This window comes from Chiloscyllium plagiosum, unplaced genomic scaffold (genome assembly GCF_037043375.1).
Source record: "Chiloscyllium plagiosum isolate Xiang-an unplaced genomic scaffold, Cpla_swu_hap1 HiC_scaffold_7, whole genome shotgun sequence".
NCBI lineage: Eukaryota > Metazoa > Chordata > Chondrichthyes > Orectolobiformes > Hemiscylliidae > Chiloscyllium > Chiloscyllium plagiosum.
Genome location: NW_028270145.1, coordinates 104,047,165 through 104,068,356, shown reverse-complemented (window position 1 = coordinate 104,068,356; position 21,192 = coordinate 104,047,165). Strand labels below are relative to the sequence as shown.

Here is a 21,192-nt window from a genome sequence, read left to right as displayed (position 1 = left end):
TTTGTTTTGGTTAGAGGAGGAGGATGGGTGGGAGATACTACATAAGTAGAGTTTTGGGTAATGCAACCACCCAAATATACTACTTCACTTATTCAACAGTCCCGTGTCCACTCCTGCTCAGTGTGCTCTCCGCCTATTCACGGGGTGAGTTTTTAAATCTGTGGTTCACCTTCCCATCAGTCCCCGGTCAACGCTCCCACTCCTCCTGCTGCTGAAACAAAAATGGAGGGCCCCGACACTCAAGGTGATTATTTAAATCAGTGGTTCATCTTCCTGTAAGCCCTTGGTCTATGCTCCCACTCTTCCTGCTACTGAAACAAAAAAAAAACAAAAATCTATCCTATCCTGTCACCTCAGAATCTGACCAGTTGCAATAAGGTCATCTTTCATTTTTCCCAATTAAAAGCATATTATTGCTTTTTTTTAAACAAGTGACAATTGTTAATGCATTACCACTTAACCTTTCTGGCCCTAATTGGCAACAACTTGACTGCAGAAAGGATATGTTTTTATTGCATATTTTTCCTTTCCAGCACTTTCATCTCACTGAATCAATTGTTAGCATCTTACATTGGTTTAGAAGATTGTGAATTTAAGTCCCATTTCAGAACAGAGAGAGTTGCATTCTAGGAAGTGCTATCTTTATGATGAGTTCTTAAACCAAGGCACTATCCACTCTTAAAGTGGATGCTAATGATTCCAAGGGGCACTACTTCAGAAAAGAGCAGAGCAGTTTGTCACATTAACTAGTCATTATCATATTGCTATTTGTGGGTGCCTGCTGTGCACAAGTTGCTTCACATGTTTCCTGCATTCCAACAGTAAGTTCATTAGTAGTAAAGTGATTTGAAATGGTCCATAGTTGCGAAAGGCATCTAATAGTTCAAGTTTTTCCTTTCATCCTCTCTAATCCCCAGTCTTTCTTCCCTTTCCAAGTCTTTTTTTAAAGTACTCCAGGGTTGTGGATTGGCCAGCATTTACTGACAGTTGCCCTTGAGAAGGTGGTGGTGAGCTGCCTTCTTTAACCCCGCATCCATCTGCAGTCCACAATGGCATTAGGGAGGGAATTGCAGGACTCTGACCCAGTGAAAGTGAAGGAACAGTGATATATTTGCAAATCAGGATGGTGAGTGGCTTGGAGGGGAACCTGCAGGTGGTGATACATCAATTCAATTTCTTGTCATTGTTCTAAACTCCAGAGAGTTTCAGCCTGGTCCTGAGGGCATTGGCTAAGAGGAAAGGTTATAAAGGTTAGGATTGTTTTCTCTGGAAAGATGGCGGCTGAGAGGAGACCTGATAGAGGTCTACAAAATTATAGAGGCATAGATAGGGTGGATAGTCAGATGCTTTTTCCCAGGGTTGAAGTTTCAATTTCAAGGGAACATAGATGAGAGGGGGAAAGTTTATGGAAGATGTGTGAGAGATGCTTTTCACACAGAGAGTGGTAGGAGCCTGGAATGCACTGCCAGAATAAATGGGGGAAGCAGGCACATTGGCTACATTTAAGAGACATCTAAGCATTTACATGAATAGAAGGTACTGACTGAATAAGGGCCGAATGTTTGTGTTTTAGTTTATTTAGGGCATGATCATCAGGGAGGAGAAAGTGAGGTCTGTGATCATCAGCACAGGCTTGGAGGGCCAAAGGATCTGTTCATGTGCTGTTACTTTTTTATTCCTTTGTTCGAAACTGTTTAACCCTCTGCTCTGGTGTAACACAGTCCATGGAAACTATATGTTGATGTCATGTTATAGATGGTGACATTGCTGTTTGTAGCTACACTTAGCAGAAGATCTGTCCCTCTGTCTTCTGGCATCCTCTGAAATCCACCTGCACCTCCTTTGTGATGTCCACCATCCAACTGTTCCCAGGTCCAACGCCACTTCCGACTGCCCTCTACTTTGCTCACTGAAAGAGCTTTTGGTAGCTTGTCAGTCCTGACCAAATGGCTGAAACACTGAGATTTACTTCTCCAGATGTCACTTTCTGAAGTTAGTTATTCTCCCTCATTTTCACCACGGTCTCGTGGTACTGTTACTGGGCCAGTAATCCTGAGCCCTTCATTCATGTTCTGGGGGTGGGGGGAGGGGGGTTGCAATGCCTTCAAATGCCACAAGGACAGAGAGTTAAGTTTGAATTTAATGAAAGTCTGGAATAAAAGCGACCCTAGTGATGACCATGTAACTGCTGACAATTGTTAAATAAAATACCTGGTTTACTATCACTCTTTAGCTGAGGAAGTCTGGCCTAAACCACAGTGGCACAGTGGTTAGCACTGCTGCCTCACAGCGCCAGAGATCTGGGTTCAATTCCCGCCTCAGGCGATTGACTGTGTGGAGTTTGCACGTTCTCCCCGTATCTGCGTGGGTTTCCTCCAGGTGCTCCGGTTTCCTCCCACAATCCAAAGATGTGCAGGGCCAGGTGAATTGGCCATGCTAAATTCCCCTAGTGTTAGGTAAGGGGTAAATGTAGGGGTAGGGGTATGGGTGGGTTTCGCTTCGGCGGGTCGGTGTGGACTTGTTGGGCCGAAGGGCCTGTTTCCACACTGTAATGTAATCTAATCTAATCTAAATGTGATTCCAGACCCAGAGCAATGTGGTTGACTTTTAACTGACCTCTGGGCAATTATTGCTGGCCTTGCCAGAGATGTCATCCATGGATGAATATAAAAGAGAATCTTTCATCTGTTTTATTCTCTGTATGCCTGCACCTTAGCATTCACTGTGAAATACTTCTTTATTCTTTCCATTGATTTTTAACTGTTGTCAGATTTCTGAGGCATGCAGAAAACCTACCACTGAGACTGTGTTTATTTTCATAGCTGGTATCTCGTGTTCAGGCTGGATACTGCTAAGGTTTTTTTTTTAATTCATTTGTGGGATTTGGGCATCACTGGCTGGGCCAGCATTTAGTACCAATCCTCAGTTGTCCTTGAGAAGGTGGTGGTGAACTGCCTTCATGAACTGTTACAGTCCACCTGCTGTGGGTTGACCCACAATGCCATTTAGGGAAGGAATTCCAGGATTTTGACTCAGCAGCAGTGAAGTAACGGCAACATATTTCCAAGTCAGGATGGGGAGTGGCTTAGAGGGGAGATTGAAAGAGGTGATGTTCTGCTGCCCTTGTCTTTTTTGATGGAAGTGGTCATAGGTTTGGAAAGTGGTGTCTGAGGATCTTTGGTGAGTTACATACATCCCTATTATCTTCAGTCACCCTCCTCCAAAACAAAAGAGTAAAGGAGATGCTCTGTAAACGAGATTGGCCATGTAATTAAATTATTGCAGCTTATTTTCCCAACCAGAATTTAAATTTTCACATTGCCATAGTGGCATTTGAACTTTCACACTCTGAACATTAGCCTTGTGTTCTGGCTTACTAATCCAGTGACTAATAAGCTCTGGAAAAAGTGATGATGACCTGCCTTTTTGAACTGCTGCTATCCTTGGGCGTAGGAGCACCTGATTTGCGCAAACAATTCAGAATTTGAGCCAGCAACAGTGAAAGAATGTTGAGAAAGTTTCAGGATGGTGTGTGGCTCAGAGGGAAGCATGCACATGATGGTGTTCCCATGCATCTGATGCCTTGTCCTGCTAGGGTAAGAGAGGTCACGGGTTTGGAAGGTCTGAAGGAAAATGTCTTGAACTATTGCGGCACATCTTGTCAAAGTACAAACATACAAAACATAGAACATTACAGCGCAGTACAGGCCCTTCGGCCCTCGATGTTGCGCTGACCTGTCATACCATTCTGAAGCCCATCTAACCTACACTATTCCATGTATGTCCATATGCTTGTCCAATGACGACTTAAATGTACTTAAAGTTGGTGAATCTACTACCATTGCAGGCAAAGCATTCCATACCCTTACTACTCTCTGAGTAAAGAAACTACCTCTGACATCTGTCCTATATCTATCACCCCTCAATTTAAAGCTATGCCCCCTCGTGCTCGCCGTCACCATTCTTTGAAAAAGGCTCTCCCTGTCCACCCTATCTAACCCTCTGATTATCTTATATGTCTCTAGTAAGTCACTTCTCAACCTTCCTCTCTCTAACAAAAACAGCCTCAAGTCCCTCAGCCTTTCCTCGTAAGACCTTCCCTCCACACCAGGCAACAGCCTAGTAAATCTCCTCTGCACCCTTTCCAAAGCCTCCACATCCTTCTTATAATGCAGTGACCAGAACTGTACACAATACTCCAAGTGCGGCCGCACCAGAGTTTTGTACAGCTGCACATAACCTCATGGTTCCGGAACTCAATCCCTCTATTAATAAAAGCTAAAACACTGTATGCCTTCTTAACAACCCTGTCAACGTGGGTGGCAACTTTCAAGGATCTGTGTACCTGGACACCGAGATCTCTCTGCTCATTTACACTATCAAGAATCTTACCATTAGCCCAGTACTTTGCATTCCAGTTACTCCAACCAAAGTGAATCACCTCACACTTGTCCGCATCAAACTCCACTTGCCACCTCTCAGCCCAGCTCTGCAGCTTATCTATGTCTCTCTGTAACCTACAACATCCTTCATCACTATCCACAGCTCCACCAACCTTAGTGCCGTCTGCAAATTTACTAACCCACCCTTCTACGCCCTCATCCAGGTCGTTTATAAAAATGACAAACAGAAGTGGACCCAACACCGACCTTTGCGGTACACCACTGGTAACTGGATTCCAGGATGAACATTTCCCATCAACCACCACCCTCTGTCTTCTTTCAGCAAGCCAATTACTGATCCAAACTGCTATATCTCCCACAATCCCATTCTTCCGCATTTTGTACAATAGTCTACTGTGGGAAACCTTATCGAATGCCTTGCTGAAATCCATATACACCACATCAGCCAGTTTACTCTCATCTACCTGTTTGGTCACCTTCTCAAAGAACTCAATAAGATTTGTGAGGCACGACCTACCCTTCACAAAACCATGCTGACTATCCCTAATCAAATTATTCTTTTCTAGATGGTTATAAATCCTATCTCTATAACCTTTTCCAACACTTTATCAACAACTGAAGTAAGGCTCACTGGTCTATAATTACCTTGGTTGTCTCTACTCCCCTTCTTGAACAGGGGAACCACATTTGCTATCCTCCAGTCTTCTGGCACTATTCCTGTAGACAATGATGATTTAAAGATCAATGCCAATGGCTCGGCAATCTCCTCCCTGGCTTCCTAGAGGATCCTAGGATAAATCCCATCTGGCCCAGGGGTCTTATCTATTTTCACACTCTGCAGGTTTTCTAATACCTCTTCCTTGTGAACCTCAATCCCACCTAGTCTAGTAACCTGTATCTCAGTATTCTCCTCGACAACATTGTCGTTTTCTAGAGTGAATACCAGCTGCCACTATACAATGTTCTTTCCTGCAGAGGGCTGTTCATCGCTGATCAGTGCTTGTGAGTTCCACACTCATTTATTGGTTTGGTAGGAGGCTAGGGAAACAAGCAATGTTAGGAATTAAATAAAGACATCGAGGAATGTGGAAAGAAATCGAGAATATAGCACTGAGATAGAGGATCGGCCCTGATCACGTTGATTGGTGGAGTAGACTCACAGGGCCAAATGGACTACTCCTAATTTCTATAAATAGCCATTCCCTGGCTGCCCATGTGTACTTCTGTCATGATTGTTTGCCTGTTTTCTTCTGTGTCTCAGCTTCTTGTTTGTATGTGGTTCCAAAGGTCCCTTTCGGAACCATGTCAGAATTTCAAAGCTCTCACCATGTGAGTCATAGAGTCATAGAGATGTACAGCATGGAAACAGACCTTTCAGTCCAAACCGTCCATGCTGACCAGATATCCCAACCCAATCTAGTCCCACCTGCCAGCACCCGGCCCATATCCCTCCAAACCTTTCCTATTCATATATCCATCCAGATGCCTTTTAAATGTTGCAATTGTACCAGCCTCCACCACTTCCTCTGGCAGCTCATTCCATACACGTACCACTCTCTACATGAAAATGTTGCCTCTGTTATATCTTTCCCCTCTCATCTTAAACCTATGTCCCCTCGTTCTGGACTCCCCCCACCCCAGGGAAAAGACTTTGTCTATTTACCCAATTAATGCCCCTCATGATTTTATAAACCTCTATTAGGTCACTCCTTAGCCTCTGTGCTCCAGGTAAAACCTCTCCCTATAGCTCAAATCCTCCAAACCAGGCAACATCCTTGTAAATCTTTTCTGAACCCTTTCAAGTTTCACACATCTTTCCGATAGGAAGGAGACCAGAACTGCCCACAATATTCCAACAGTGGCCTAACCAATGTCCTGTACAGCCACAACATGACCTCCCAACTCCTGTACTCAATACTCTGAACAATAAGGCATACTAAACATCTTCTTCACTATCCTATCTACCTGCGACTCTACTTTCAAGGAGCTATGAACTTGCACTCCAAGTCTGGGCAATTGGATAGCAGCTGGCTGTCATAAAGAAACTGATGCAATTGTCACCCAGCAGCCATTCATAAAACTTACTGGGCAGTCATCGCTCCTGCCTGCTCCTTCCTCATTGGATAATGAGACTGAGTACAGCACTATATTGCATTGCTCAAGTTAAACTAAGTCATTACACACTGGACCTCAACTGAGAGCTGTATATTTCTCTAAATGTTTGAGTTTAAAGGAGTGAGATGTGATCTTCTTGAAGCGTACAGGATCCTTATAGGGCTCAGCAGGATGCATGCAGGAAGGACGTTTCGTCTGGCTGGAGAGAGTTAGAGTAAGGGAGCTGAGGGGTTCCAGATACAGGAATCAACCATCTCACAATAAGTTGGAGGCCATTTTGGACTGAGATGAGGAGGAATCTCTTCACTCGAGCTGTTAATCTATCCCAGCAAGCCAATAGAAGCTCAGTCATTAAGTATATTTAAGGCTGCGATTGATAGACTTCTCCATGTGAGCGATAACGAGGGACATGGAGATCTTGTGAAAAAATGAGTTTGAGGAAAAAGATCAACAATGAATCAGTTGAATGGCAGAACAGGCTCGAGGGGTTAAATTGGCTACTCCTGCTTCAATTTCCCATGTCCCTATGATCCTGTTTGTAGAAAACCACAGAGAACGTGTCATCTTCCCTTTAAGCTATCTTGTTTGCTAAAAATATAGACTACTGTATAATGTTTCCTTCAGTAATCCTCTATCCAAAAGGCATTCAAACACAATATGAATAGGCCATTGTTACTGCAATCATATGCCAACTGCACAAAGTACACTGTACTCCATTTTATAACAAGAGCACAAATTGCTGGAAAAGTTCAGCAGGTCTGGCAGCATCTGTGGAGAGAAATCAGAGTTAACATTTCAGGTCCTGACCCTTCCTCAGAACTGGAGATTAGACCTGCTGAGCTTTTCCAGCAATTTCTGTTTTGTTTCTGGCTTCCAGCATCCTCAGTTCTTTCGGTTTTTATTTCACATTTTTAGAGATTACTTTGGACATTTTCAGGGCATCCCGAAGCACTTACACGCTTTTGCCTTATTGATGAGCACCATTCTATTGTTTTAGTGAAGAGGGGATTTGATAGAGACATACAAGATGATCAGAGGATTAGATAGGGTAGACAGTGAAAGTCTTTTTCCGAGGATGATGATGTCAGCTTGTACGAGGGGACATAACTACAAATTGAGGGGTGATAGATTTAAGACAGATGTCAGACACAGGTTCTTTACGCAGAGAGTGGTAAGGGTGTGGAATGCCCTACCTGCTAATGTAGTCAATTCAGCCACATTAGGGAGATTTAACCAATCCTTGGATAAGCACATGGATGATGATGGGATAGTGTAGGGGGACGAGCTGAGAATAGTTCACAGGTCGGCACAACATCGAGGGCCGAAGGGCCTGTTCTGCGCTGTATTGTTCTATGTTCTATGAAGTCATCAAATTGCATTGGGCAGTTTTCCAAAAAACAGCTGTCTGACAAATAATCAGTTATAGGTTGTACCTCCGTAATTCAGCAGCCTCAGAACGGCAGCTTTGCCAAACCTCCAGAGGTCACATCTTTAACCAGTGCTGGCCATGATGACCATGCAACATAAAATGACATGGAAAGCTGTGAATGCAATGAACCTTTACCTGTCAATCCAATTCTGGAAATCAGAAGCACTATGGGTTCTTCAGAAAACCAGATGTATGGCAGAGTTCACACTGGCAGAACATTATGCACCATAGAGGTTGCTGGGCCAACAGTGCTAGAATAGGGAGGTATGAACTGTAATATTGATTTCACCAGTTTTCTCATTTCCGCTGTCCCCACCTTATCCCAGATCCAACCCTCTAACTCGGCACCGCCCTCTTGAACTGTCCTATCTGTCCATCTCCCTTCCCATTTATCCGCTCCACCCTTCTCTCCGACCTATCATCACACCCCCACTTTCAGCTTCCTATTACATTCCTAGCTACCTTCCCCACAGCCTCCACCCCTCCCCCCGGTCACCATTCCTGAAGAAGTGCTTATGCCCGAAACGTCGACTGTCCTGCTCCTCGGATGCTAACTGTCTGGCTGTGCTTTTCCAGCACCACACTCTTTGACTGTCATCTCCAGCATCTGCAGTCCTCACTTTCTCCTGCAAACTGTCATCTGATTGGTTTTAGATATTAGCAAAGGGGCTGTGAAATCTCCTCAATCAGACTACAGTTAGTGCCATGGGATTAGTTTTCATTTGTTCATGGGATGTGGACATTGCTGGCCAGGTCTGATTTTATTGCCTATCCCTAATTAACATTGTGTGCGTCTGAAGTCTCACATCCACCAAACCATGTAAGGATAGCAGATTGTCCTACCCTAAAGAGACTTGGTTGCAAGAGGGACAAGATTGGAAGCTTAGATTTCCAGGACTTTGATGTTTCAGACGAGATAGAGATGGAAATGTGTTGCTGGAAAAGCGCAGCAGGTCAGGCAGCATCTAGGGAACAGGAGAATCGACGTTTCGGGCATTAGCCCTTCTTCAGGAATGAGGAAAGTTGGTCCAGCAGGCTAAGATAAAAGATAGGGAGGAGGGACTTGGGGGAGGGGCGTCGGAAATGTGATAGGTGGAAAGAGGTCAAGGTGAGGGTGATAGGTCAGACTGGGGTGGGGGCGGAGAGGTCGGGAAGAAGATTGCAGGTTAGGAAGGCGGTGCTGAATTTGATGGATTTGACTGAGACAGGGTGGGGGGAGGGGAAATGAGGAAACTGGTGAAATCCGAGTTCATCCCTTGTGGTTGGAGGGTTCCTAGCCGGAAGATGAGGCGTTCTTCCTCCAACCGTCGTTTCACTGTGGTCTGACGATGGAGGAGTCCAAAGACCTGCATATCCTTGGTGGAGTGGGAGGGGGAATTGAAATGTTGAGCTACAGGGTGGTTGGGTTGGTTGGTCCGGGTGTCCCAGAGGTGTTCCCTGAAACGCTCCGCCCCCACCCCAGTCTGACCTATCACCCTCACCTTGACCTCTTTCCACCTATCACATTTCCGACGCCCCTCCCCCAAGTCCCTCCTCCCTACATTTTATCTTAGCCTGCTGGACCAACTTTCCTCATTCCTGAAGAAGGGCTAATGCCCGAAACGTCGATTCTCCTGTTCCCTAGATGCTGCCTGACCTGCTGCGCTTTTCCAGCAACACATTTCCATCTCTGATCTCCAGCATCTGCAGACCTCACTTTCTCCCCAGACGAGATAGAGAGGCTTGTAAAAGAAGTGGAGCGAATTAAGGACAATATCATAGCTGTACTGAGGGAGGATACGTTGGAGAGCTCATCCAGCGTGGCCAGATGGGTAGAGCTCAGGAATAGGAAGGGTGCAATCACTTTGATGGGATAGTACGACAGCCCTCCTAATTGGTGATAGAAGAACAGATATGTGAACACATGATGAACAAATGTGAAAAGGTTTCTGGGTGCATGATTTTAATTTCCCCTAATTTGACTGGGCGATTTGTTTATTTCCAGGGACTTGGATAGGAAGGAATTTGTTAGGTGTGTCCAGTGTGGTTTTTGAAACAATATGTAAATAGCCCAACTAGGGAAGGAGTCATATAAGACCTGGTATTGGAGAATGAGCCGGTCAAGTGACCAAAGTTTCTTGGGGGATTATTTTGGAAACAGTGACCATAATTCTCTAAGTTTTAGGTTACGTATGCATAAGGATCATAAAGAGCTGAAAATGTGTTGCTGGAAAAGCACAGCAAGTCAGGCAGCATCCAAGGAGTAGGAGAATCGACATTTCAGGCATGAGCCCTTCTTCAGGAATCAGGTTTCCTGGAGAAGGGCTCATGCCCAAAATGTCGATTCTCTTGTTAGCAATGGCTTTGTGTGGGATGGTTGTGTCTCACAAACTTGCTTGAGTTTTTTGAGGAAGTGACAACGATGATTCATGAAGGCAGAGCAATAGATATTGTCTACATCATCTTCAGAAAAGCTTTTGACAAGGTCCCTCATGTCAGGCTAACCCAGAAGGTGAAGTCACATGGGATCTATGGTGAACTGGTAAGATGGATACAGAAATAGCTTAATCATAGAAGACAAAAAGTAGTAGTAAAAGGGTGTTTCTTCTGACTGGAGATCTGTGACCAGTGATGTTCTACAGGGAACAGTGCTGGGACTCCGTTGAATGGAAATGATTTGGTGGAGAATGTAGATGGCCTGATTAACATAGAAAATACATGCAGGAGTAGGCCATTCAGCCCTCCTTGCATGGAGTACCATGCAATATGCTCATAGCTGATCATGCAATCTCAGTATCTCATTCTCTGCTTTATCTCCATATCCCTTGGTCCCTTTAGCAACAAGGACCACATCCAGCTTGAATATATCTAATGAACTGAACCCGACAGCTTCCTGTTGGAGAGTGAAGAAATTCTTCCTCATCTCTAAGTGAAGAAATTCTTGCTCATCTCAGTCCTGAAAGGCTTACCCCTTATTCTTAAATTGTGACCCCTAGTTCTGGACTTCCGCAGCAATGTGTCCAGACCTATTCACCCTCCTGCTTCTATCTTACCTATTCCCTTCATTATTTTCTTTGCTTCTATAAGATCCCCTGCATTCTTCTAAATCCCAGCGAGTACAAGCCCAGTCAATCCAATCTTTCCTCATATGTCAGTGGTATGTTTGCAGATGACACAAAGATTCGGGGAGCTGTGGATGGTAAGGAGGAATGCCAGATAGTAGAGCAGGATACAGATTGGTTGGAGACTTGGTTAGAGAAATGGCAGATAGAATTCAATCCAGACAACTGCGAAGTGACATGTTTTGGAAGATCTAATGCAAGAGGGAAGTATGCAATAATTGGCAGAACCCTTAATGGCATCAATATACAGAGGGATGTATGCATACCAGTCCACAGTTCCCTGGCAATCCAATGAAAATTTCATCATCTATCATGGAGGGATTCTAATCCACGTCCCCAGGACATTAACCTGGCTCCTGTCTTACTAGCTTGTTGATACTATGCGGCACACACACATCTGCATGTAGACAGACAGGGCTTCAATTGGATATTTCATCTGGAGAAACAGCACTCCCTTAGCTTTGCATAAAATATCAGTCCAGTTGATGGTCTGAGTATGAGTTTGTGGTCATCTGTGTAGTGGTGCAGCCATTAGACTAAGCTGGCAATTTGTGGCCATTGCAAGTCACACAAGATGAACATTGTCATTATTACACTCAAGTGTGGACTTGACTCTGAGGCAATGCTCCCAACTTTCAATCAGAAGCTGGTGAGGCCAAGTCCCACTTCAGAGAATTGAGCACAGTGGTCAAACGTTGAGTATGTAATGAAGGGGTACTACACTATTGGAGAATTGTCACTCGGATCAGATGCCAAACCGAAGCTCTCTTGGATAGATGCAAATAACTCCAGGGCACTCTTTCAAAGAGGAGCAATGATTTTGTCTCTGATAAGCTGGCTGATATTTATCCCTTGACTGACCCAGTAAAAACATTATTTTATTGCTGTTTGTGGAACCTTGCTGTGTGCAAATTGGTGGTCGCAATTCCTGGAGTGACGACACTTCAAAAAGTACCTAATTGGCTGTAACATCCTGAGGCCCTGAAAAAGACTACCTAAATATCTAAATGCTCTCTTTTGTAATACCAATGTACTTTTCGCAGACAGGACATTCATTTCGGAGACTAACACCACAATGTGTGATTTTATAGCCCCGATGGAAGTGCTATTCTCATTCGACGTGGGTAACGGGCCATCGGAGGTTATTGTGAAGTCATCCACCCATCTGAACAACAACCAGTGGCATTATGTCAGAGCAGAGCGAAATATCAAAGAGGCATCTCTTCAAGTGGATCACCTGCCAAGCAAGACTCAAGAGGCCCCAGATGACGGACACATCCACTTACAGCTCAACAGCCAGCTATTTGTAGGTAGGACAGATGGGGCAAGGGCTGGGTGGGGGGATCTGTTCCTTAGATTTCTTCACTGAGATGGGCAATGTATTTCAGTTTAACATCCAGCTGCCATTGCTTATTCATGGGCTCATGGAAAAAGCAGCAACTTGTACGAATAGGTTTGTTATTTTATTGACTGGCTGCCAAGCTGAGTGACAGTTCCTTGAATTTCTGACAACTGGGCTTCAGAGGAAAGATTTGAGAATGTGCTGCAATGTTTGGAACTCTTGATTGATGTGGTCAATTTCCATTATGTCAGACAAGTACTGCATGTGGCAAGGAAACGTTTCTTTCCAAATTGGACGACACATTTAACATAAGTGTGTTCAACGATATAAGTGTTGACTTTGGAGGTCAGGAGTGGAAGAAAAGAAAGTGGTTGTGGCAAACCACAAAGCAGCTGTCAGAGTTACAGCTACAGTCATTCCTGGCCCTGCGAGAGCAAGCTGCAGATCCTAGAGTCTTAGAGCACAGGAGAAAGCTCTGTTTTCTGGGAAAGAGCTGTCCATTTTGGCCCCACACCTCTTTACCTACACCCCTGAAAATGAGTCATATTTAACCTCTCAGAGTACAGTAACACGCTGGTTATGTCATAGAATTATAGAATCCCCATAATGTGAAAACAGACCATTAGACCCAAATAGCTCACATCAACAATGGTTAGCACTGCTGCCTCACAGCACCAGGGTCTCAGGTTCGATTCTAGCCTCGGGTGACTGTCTGGGTGGAGTTTGCACATTCTCCCTGTGTCTGCGTGGGTTTCCTTCGGGTGCTCCAGTTTCCTCCCACAGTCCAAAGATGTGCAGGTCAGGTGAATTGGCCATGCTAAATTGTCCATAGTGTTAGGTGTATTGGTTTGAGTGAAATTGGTCTGGGTGGGTTACTCTTCAGAGAGTCGGTGTGGACCGGTTGGGCTGAAAGGCCTGTTTCCACACTGTAGGGAATCTAATCTAAACCCTCGGAAGAGTAACTTAACCAGACCCATTCCCTATGCATCCCCTGATTAATGCACCTAACCTACACATTCCTGAACACAATGGGCAATTTAGCATGCCCTATCCACCCGACATGCACATCTTTGGACTGTGAGAGGAAACCAGAGCACCCAGAGAAAACCCTCACAGACACGGGGAGAATGTGCAAATACCACACAGATAGTTGCCTGAAGCTGGAATTGAACCCAGGTCCCTGGCCCTGTGAGGCAGCAGGGCTAACCACTAAGCCACCATGCTACAGGGCTACTAACCTATAGGCTGGGATTAGTGATGCAGAAATAGTACTGTGCATGCTGGAGATTTGAAATAGAAGCAGAAATTACTGGAGAAACACAGAAGGTCTGTCAGTAATTTCGGAGAGAGAAATTGTGGTAATATTTCAAGCCCAATAAGATTAATTTTCCAGCTCTCTGTCAGTTCCAAAGAAGTCGTACTGTCCTCAAAAACGTTAACTCTGTTACTGTCTCTCCACATGCAGTCAGACCTGCTGAGTTTTTCAACACTTTGTGTTTTTATTAATGATACAGATAGGCGAGTTTATAGAATCACCATGGCAGCTGGGAAATGTAATTGTAATTCATTAAATTTAAATTCATAAATAAAAAGCTAGCATCAGCATTGAGAGCCATGAAGCCATCAATCTGTCTGGTTTCCTTATATACTTTGGAAATTTGCCATAATTACTTGATCAAGCCTTTAGATTCCCTACAGTGTGGAAACAGACCCTTTGGCCCAACAAGTCCACACCAACCTTCTGACGAGTAACCCACCCAGATCCATTTCCCTCTGACTAATGCACCTAACACTATGGGCAATATATCATGGTCAATTCACCTGACCTGCACATCTTTGGACTGTGGGAGGAAACTCACACAGACACGGGGAGAATGCGCAAATTCAACACACAGAGTCACCCAAGGCTAGAATCGAACCTGGGACCCTGGTGCTATGAGGCAGAAGTGCTAACCACTGAGCCACATGTTCTCAAATGAGTATATTGAAAAGTTTATAAGTCACCAGTTACGGTACCATCTCAGGTACAAAGGTACCTCGGTACAGCTTCTTCAGTCACAAGATTAGTTACAGTATAACAATATCACCAACACATAGAGCCATCTTGGGTACAATCCTTAGTTACAAAATAGAGAAATGAAGAAAGCAAAGTTACATTACAGCTATACACAGTATGACCATACGTCAGAAAAATGAGAAGCAAAGTTAAAAAGACAAACATCACCGTCTCTCTCCGAGAGGTCTCCTCAGCAGATCAACTCAGGGGACCTCTACATGTTCTGACCACTGGCTGACATCTTGCCCCATTGTGCCACTGACACCACACTGGGCTGCTGACCACCAACCCCGCTTCGGTGGTCGGCAGTCAGAGGCCGAGGCTGGGTGTCCGTGACCGAGTGTCCAAGTAGACAGAAGAGGAGAAATAAACATCAAAAGGGAGGAAAAGAGGGAGAAAACCAAAGAAAAAGAACAAATCAGAGCAGCTGTGTTCTGGCTAAACCATCCTACTTAGCCTCTATATTGCCAGAAAATGTCTAGGGCGTGATTAGGTTAATCTCTCCCATTAGGAGAAAGTGAGGACTGCAGATGCTGGAGATCAGAGCTTAAAAATGTGTTGCTGGAAAAGCGCAGCAGGTCAGGCAGCATCAAAGGAGCAGGAGAATCAACGTTTCGGGCATAAGCCCTTCTTCAGCTTAATCTCTCCCATTCTCATGGCCTGTGATTGTCATATGTTGGAAGGTTTTAGATGCTCATAATCAAACTATTTGGCCATGCAATGCATTTGACATAATCTACTTGATATGGTTCCATATGGAAGATTGATAGCAAAGGGAAGAGCCCATGGGATCCAAGGAATTTTGTCTAATTGAATGCAATAATGGTTGAGTGGCAGGAAGCAGAGAGTGACGGTTGAGGGGTATTTTCTTGTGATTGGGAACCTGTGTCCAGTGGGGTACTACAAGGATTAGATATGTTGCCCTTGCTGTTTGTGATAGATCTTAATGGTTTAGACTTGAATGGAGGAAGGTTGATCAGTCAGTTCACACATGATATCAAAATTGGTGGTGTGGTAAATAGGTGATGGCCTTAGAATACAGGAAGGTATGGATGGGCTGGTCAGATCAACTGATTAGTGGCAAGTGGAATTTAATCCAGATAAGTGTGAGATGATGCACTTTGGAAGAAATAACAAGGCAAGGCATTCTAGTACTCAGCTGAAACTTTATTGCTGGAACAGCACAGCAGGTCAGGCAGCATCTAGGGAACAGAAGATTCGACGTTTCGGGCACATGCCCTTCTTCAGGAATGAGGAAAGTGTGTCCAGCAGGCTAAGATAAAAGGTAGGGAGGAGGGACTTGGGGGAGGGGCTTTGGAAATGCGATAGGTGGAGGGAGGTCAAGGTGAGGGTGATAGGCCGGAGTGGGGGTGGGGGCGGAGAGGTCAGGAAGAAGATTGCAGGTTAGGAAGGCGGTGCTGAGTTCGAGGGATTTGACTGAGACAAGGTGGGGGGAGGGGAAATGAGGAAACTGGAGAAATCTGAGTTCATCCCTTGTGGTTGGAGGGTTCCCAGTCAGAAGATGAGGCGCTCTTCCTCCAGCCGTCGTGTTGCCATGGTCTGGCGATGGAGGAGTCCAAGGACCTGCATGTCCTTGGCGGAGTGGGAGAGGGAGTTAAAGTATTCAGCCACGGGGTGGTTGGGTTGGTTGGTCCGGGTGTCCCAGAGGTGTTCTCTGAAACGTTCCGCAAGTAGGCGGCCTGACTCCCCAATATAGAGGAGACCACATCGGGTGCAGCGGATGCAATAGATGATGTGTGTGGAGGTGCAGGTGAATTTGTGGCGGACATGGAAGTGTCCCTTGGGGCCTTGGAGGGAAGTAAGGGGGGAGGTGTGGGCGCAAGTTTTGCATTTCTTGCGGTTGCAGGGGAAGGTGCCGGGAGTGGAGGTTGGGTTGGTGGGGGGTGTGGACCTGATGAGGGAGTTACGGAGGGAGTGGTCTTTTCGGAACGCTGATAGGGGAGGGGAGGGAAATATATCCCTGGTGGTGGGGTCTGTTTGGAGGTGGCGGAAATGACGGTGGATGATACGTAGTACATGGAGGTTGGTGGGGTGGTAGGTGAGGACCAGTGGGGTTCTGTCCTGGTGGCGGTGGAGGGGCGGGGCTCAAGGGCGGAGGAGTGGGAAGTGGAAGAGATGCGGTGGAGGGCATCGTCGACCACGTCTGGCGGGAAATTCCGGTCCTTGAAGAACCTTCCAGCAACACATTTTCAGCTCTGATCTCCAGCATCCGCAGCCCTCACTTTCTCCTTTTACTAAATAAAACAGTATCTATTTGAATTCCATTGATGAGGATGAAATTCAATCACCTTCACAGATTTACAAAGTCATTACAAGAAACTGATTTGGATTCTCAAGGTACAACAGGACATGACCTCATTCTCACCCTTATTGTCTAATTTGTCTGACATTCTCCCCTTGATCTTTGCATACAAGGATCTGCTCAAATTGGAATACTGCATTCAGTTCTGGTCTCCCTGTTATAGGAAGGATATTGTGAAACTTGAAAGGTTTCAGAAAAGATTTACAAGGATGTTGCCAGGGTTGGAGGGTTTGAGCTCAAAGGAGAGGCTGAATGTGCTCGGGCTAATTTTCCACAGAGCATCAGAGGCTGAGGGGTGACCTTACAGAAGTTTATAAAATCATGAGGGGCATAAATAGGGTGAATAGCCAAGGTCTTTTCCCCAAGGTGGGGGAGTCCAAAATTAGAAGGCTTAGGTTTAAGGTGGGAGGGGAAAAATATAAAAGAGACCAAAGGTTCACCAAAGGTGTTGTGTGTGTGGAATGAGCTGCCAGAGGAAGTGGTGAAAGCTGGTACAATTACAACATTTAAAAGGCATCTGGACGAGTAATATGAATAGGCTTGAAAGGGATATGGGCTACATGCTTGCGAATGGGACTAGACTAGTTTATGATATTTGGTCAGTAAGGATGAGTTGGACCGAAGGGTCGTTTCCTTGCTGTACAACTTTATTATTCTATGAAACCATCCACATCTGTACTATGCTGTAAAGTTACAATTGCTTATTATCTTGAAGTCACACTGACTATGATTTACAACCTGTTTATTATCCCTACCATGCCAACTGTCTCTCTGTGCTCTCTTAAAGGCTATTGCTTCATTTTCCCTGCTGATGAAGTGAATCTCTCTTTATTATCTAAGCTGGCTGCTCACAGGAATTCAGCTAAACCCCTTCATGTTTAGTTTTTAGGTTGCACTTTAATTTACAATTACTTAAAAAGTTTGGAATACTGTGGGATTGGATTTTTCCTTCTACATTTTACTAGATAACAAACTTAGACCTGTGATTAGGGCCCAGATGTCTCTTCTCTGGGTTTTTCAGGAATGTTCCTTATCAAAAATGCTTGTGTGCTTAAAGCTGTCTGTCTATAGGAATCTAAATTCCCTTGTCTTTTCTCACCAGACCTTTCATTGTCTTATTCGGTAACTCTGTATGGAGACCACACGGTGAAAGCCTGCTATGTGCAGTTTCTAATTCCTTTTTGGCAATCTTATATCAGCTAAAAAGCCTGTCGGAGCCGTTTTATGTCAACTTCAGTCATAGGAAGCTGTCATACCAACCAACTGAGCTAACCAAATCCCATATATAATAAACCACAAATGGCATCAGGTGGGGATTCACTTATATCCTGAGAAATAAGAACGGAGCACAACTGAGGTTCTTGAGTAAGGCATTGGATGCTTGCAATATGTAACTCCATAAATAAATGGTTCTAAATTTGTTCTATCCTTCATCACCCAGTTTTCTGAAGTGTAATGCTCCTTCTGTATGGTGGGGGTGCTGCTGGAGAGAGTGGCTCATGCCAGAGCACCCAATAGCAAAGGCAAAAGCCAGAGAATCTATTTAGCGATAGACGTTGAGTGACAAATATTAGCCAGGAACTTGGGAGAAAAATCACTGTTCTTCTTTGACATAGAGTCATAGAGTCCTGCAGCATAGAGCCAGGCCTTTGGCCCAAACTGGTCCACCTGGACCAAAATGCATCTACACTAATGCCACTTTCCTGCACTTGGCCCCTATCCTTCTAAACCTTTCATTATCATGTATTTGTCCAAATTCCTTTTAAATGTTAATGTACCAGCCTCAACTGGCAGCTCGTTGCACATGCATGCCACCTTCTCTGTAAAAAAGCTGCCCCTCAGGTTCCCTTTTATTCTTACCACTCCATGCTTAAACTGACACCCTCTAGTCCTCGATTCTCCAAACCTGGGAAAAAGATTGAGTGCATTCATCCTCTCTATGCCTCTCATCATCTTATCCACCTCTATAAGGTTTGCCCCTCAGTCTCTTATGCTGTAAAGAGAAAAGTCCAAGCTTGCCCAATGTCTCCCTATAACTCAGACCATTATGTCCTGGCATTATAGAACATAGAACAATACAGCGCAGAACAGGCCCTTCGGCCCTCAATGTTATGCTGACCTGTGAACTATTCTCAGCTAGTCCCCCTACACTTTCCCAAAATCTTCCATGTGCTTATCTAAGGATTGTTTAAATCTCCCTAATGTGGCTGAGTTGACTACATTAGCAGGTAGGGCATTCCATGCCCTTACCACTCTCTGTGTAAAGAACTTGCCTCTGACATCTGTCTTAAATCTATCACCCCTCAATTTGTAGTTATGCACTCTCGTACAAGCTGACTTCATCATCCTAGGAAAAAGACTTTCACTGTCTACCCTATCTAATCCTCTGATCATCTTGTATGTCTCTATCAAATCCCCCCTTAGCCTTCTTCTTACCAATGAGAACAGACCCAAGTCTCTCAGCCTTTCCTCATAAGGCCTTCCCTCCAGACCAGGCAACATCCTGGTAAATCTCCTCTGCACCTTTTCCAATGCTTCCACATCCTTCCTGTAATGGGGTGACCATATCTGTACACAATATTCCTCGTGTGGCTGCACCAGCATTTTGTATAGTTGCAGCATGATATTGCGGTTCCAGAACTCAATCCCTCTACCAATGAACCCTTACACTCCGTATGCCTTCTTAACAGCACTATCCACCTACATTTTTTCCATCAGCCTATCATATGGAACCATATCAAAGGCTTTACTGGTCCATATATGCCACGTCAACTGCCCTACCCTCATCTACATGCTAGTCACCTTCTCAAAAAGCTCAATGAGGTTTGTGAGACACGACCTGCCCTTGACGAAACCATGTTGACTATCTGAAATCAAATCAAATTTATCCTTGTAAATTTCTTCTGCACTCCCTCCAGTTTAATAACATCCTTCTTATAACAAGGTGACCAAAACTGAACACAATACTCCAAGTGTGGCCTCACCAATGTTCTCCATAACTGCAACTTAACTTCCTAACTTCAATACTCAGTGCTCTGACTGGTGAAGGCCAGTGTGCCAAAAGTCTTCTTCACTGCCCTGCTTACCTGTGACTCCACTTTCAGAGAAGTGTGTACCTGAATGCCAAGATCCTCCATGCTGCTGCACTCCTTACGGCCCTATTATTCACCATGAAACTCCTATCATGATTTGACTTTCCAAAATACAAGACCTCACACTTATCCATATTAAACTCCATTTGCCATTTCTTGGTGCACTTCCCCAGCTGATCATTGATTCTGCTGCAATTTCTGATAGCCTTCCTCACCCTGTGAGATTCTTTAGTTTCCCCTGAAGGACAGATGAGGTTTTGATTTAGAATCTTATCGAAAAGGGACTTTTTCAAAGTTTTTCATTATTACAGCATGTAATTGCAACTACATTGCATTAGCCAAGCTAGATATTGTCCTCATGTTTCTGAATTGGGACTTGAACTTGCAACCTTCTGACTCATGATGAAGAGGGAAATGGCATGGGGCAGGGTGACACTCGGCCGCCAGATCACAATATGAAGAGAAACAGCAGAGTAGATTAGATTAGATTACATTACAGTGTGGAAACAGGCCCTACGGCCCAACAAGTCCATACCGACCCGCCGAAGTGCAACCCACCCATACCCCTACATTTGCCCCTTACCTAACACTACAGGCAATTTAGCATGGCCAATTCACCTGACCTGCACATCTTTGGATTGTGGGAGGAAACCGGAGCACCCAGAGGAAACCCACGCAGACACGGGGAGAATGTGCAAACTCCACACAGTCAGTCGCCTGAGGCGGGAATTGAACCCGGGTCTCAGGCGCTGTGAGGCAGCAGAGCTAACCACTGTGCCACCGTGCTGCCCATAAAGATACAGACTCTGCCTGGGGCCACCAGAATGCCAGCACAATGCACTCACAACCGAGTTGATTAATTTAAAGCGGGTGGGAGAGAGAATACACACGAATAACGAACACTGCTCACCGAAGTGTCTGGATCCAGCCAACACCTCTTATAGAAATGCTAACAGCTTGATACAGACTCAGTACGGAATGCTAACAGCCAGGGCTGCAGTAATCATCCTTCTCAGGATGAGCAATTAGCGCCTATTACTACAGCAATGGATTTCTGTGCAGACATTGAAACTGACAATATCTGCACTGAAACTGACAATGATCATGCAGAAATTAACAAAGACTGTGCTGGAACTGACAAAAACTGTACTAAAACTATCAGCGATTCTGCGATGATTGCCATAAACAAACCATGTTCCAAAGACAATAATCTCATCACTGACCTATGGTATCACAAGATTTATCAAAGTTTCTTGACATGTGCTCCAGGTCGAGAGAAGACTCGCAGCTGACCACTGTGCTGTTGGTGTCTTTCTCTCCCCAGAGCTCCG

General features: G+C 44.9%; 1 protein-coding gene across 3 annotated transcripts in view; it reads left to right on the top strand.

The window, feature by feature from the left end:
• Positions 1–21,192, top strand: part of LOC122551782 (contactin-associated protein-like 5) — a 1,118,157-nt gene that overhangs the window by 797,394 nt on the left and 299,571 nt on the right. For all 3 annotated transcript variants that reach the window (XM_087989332.1, XM_043694246.2, XM_087989333.1), the window contains one exon: positions 12,140–12,358. In XM_087989332.1, the coding sequence (XP_087845458.1) occupies positions 12,140–12,358 (219 nt within the window). The remainder of the gene's footprint in view (positions 1–12,139; positions 12,359–21,192) is intronic.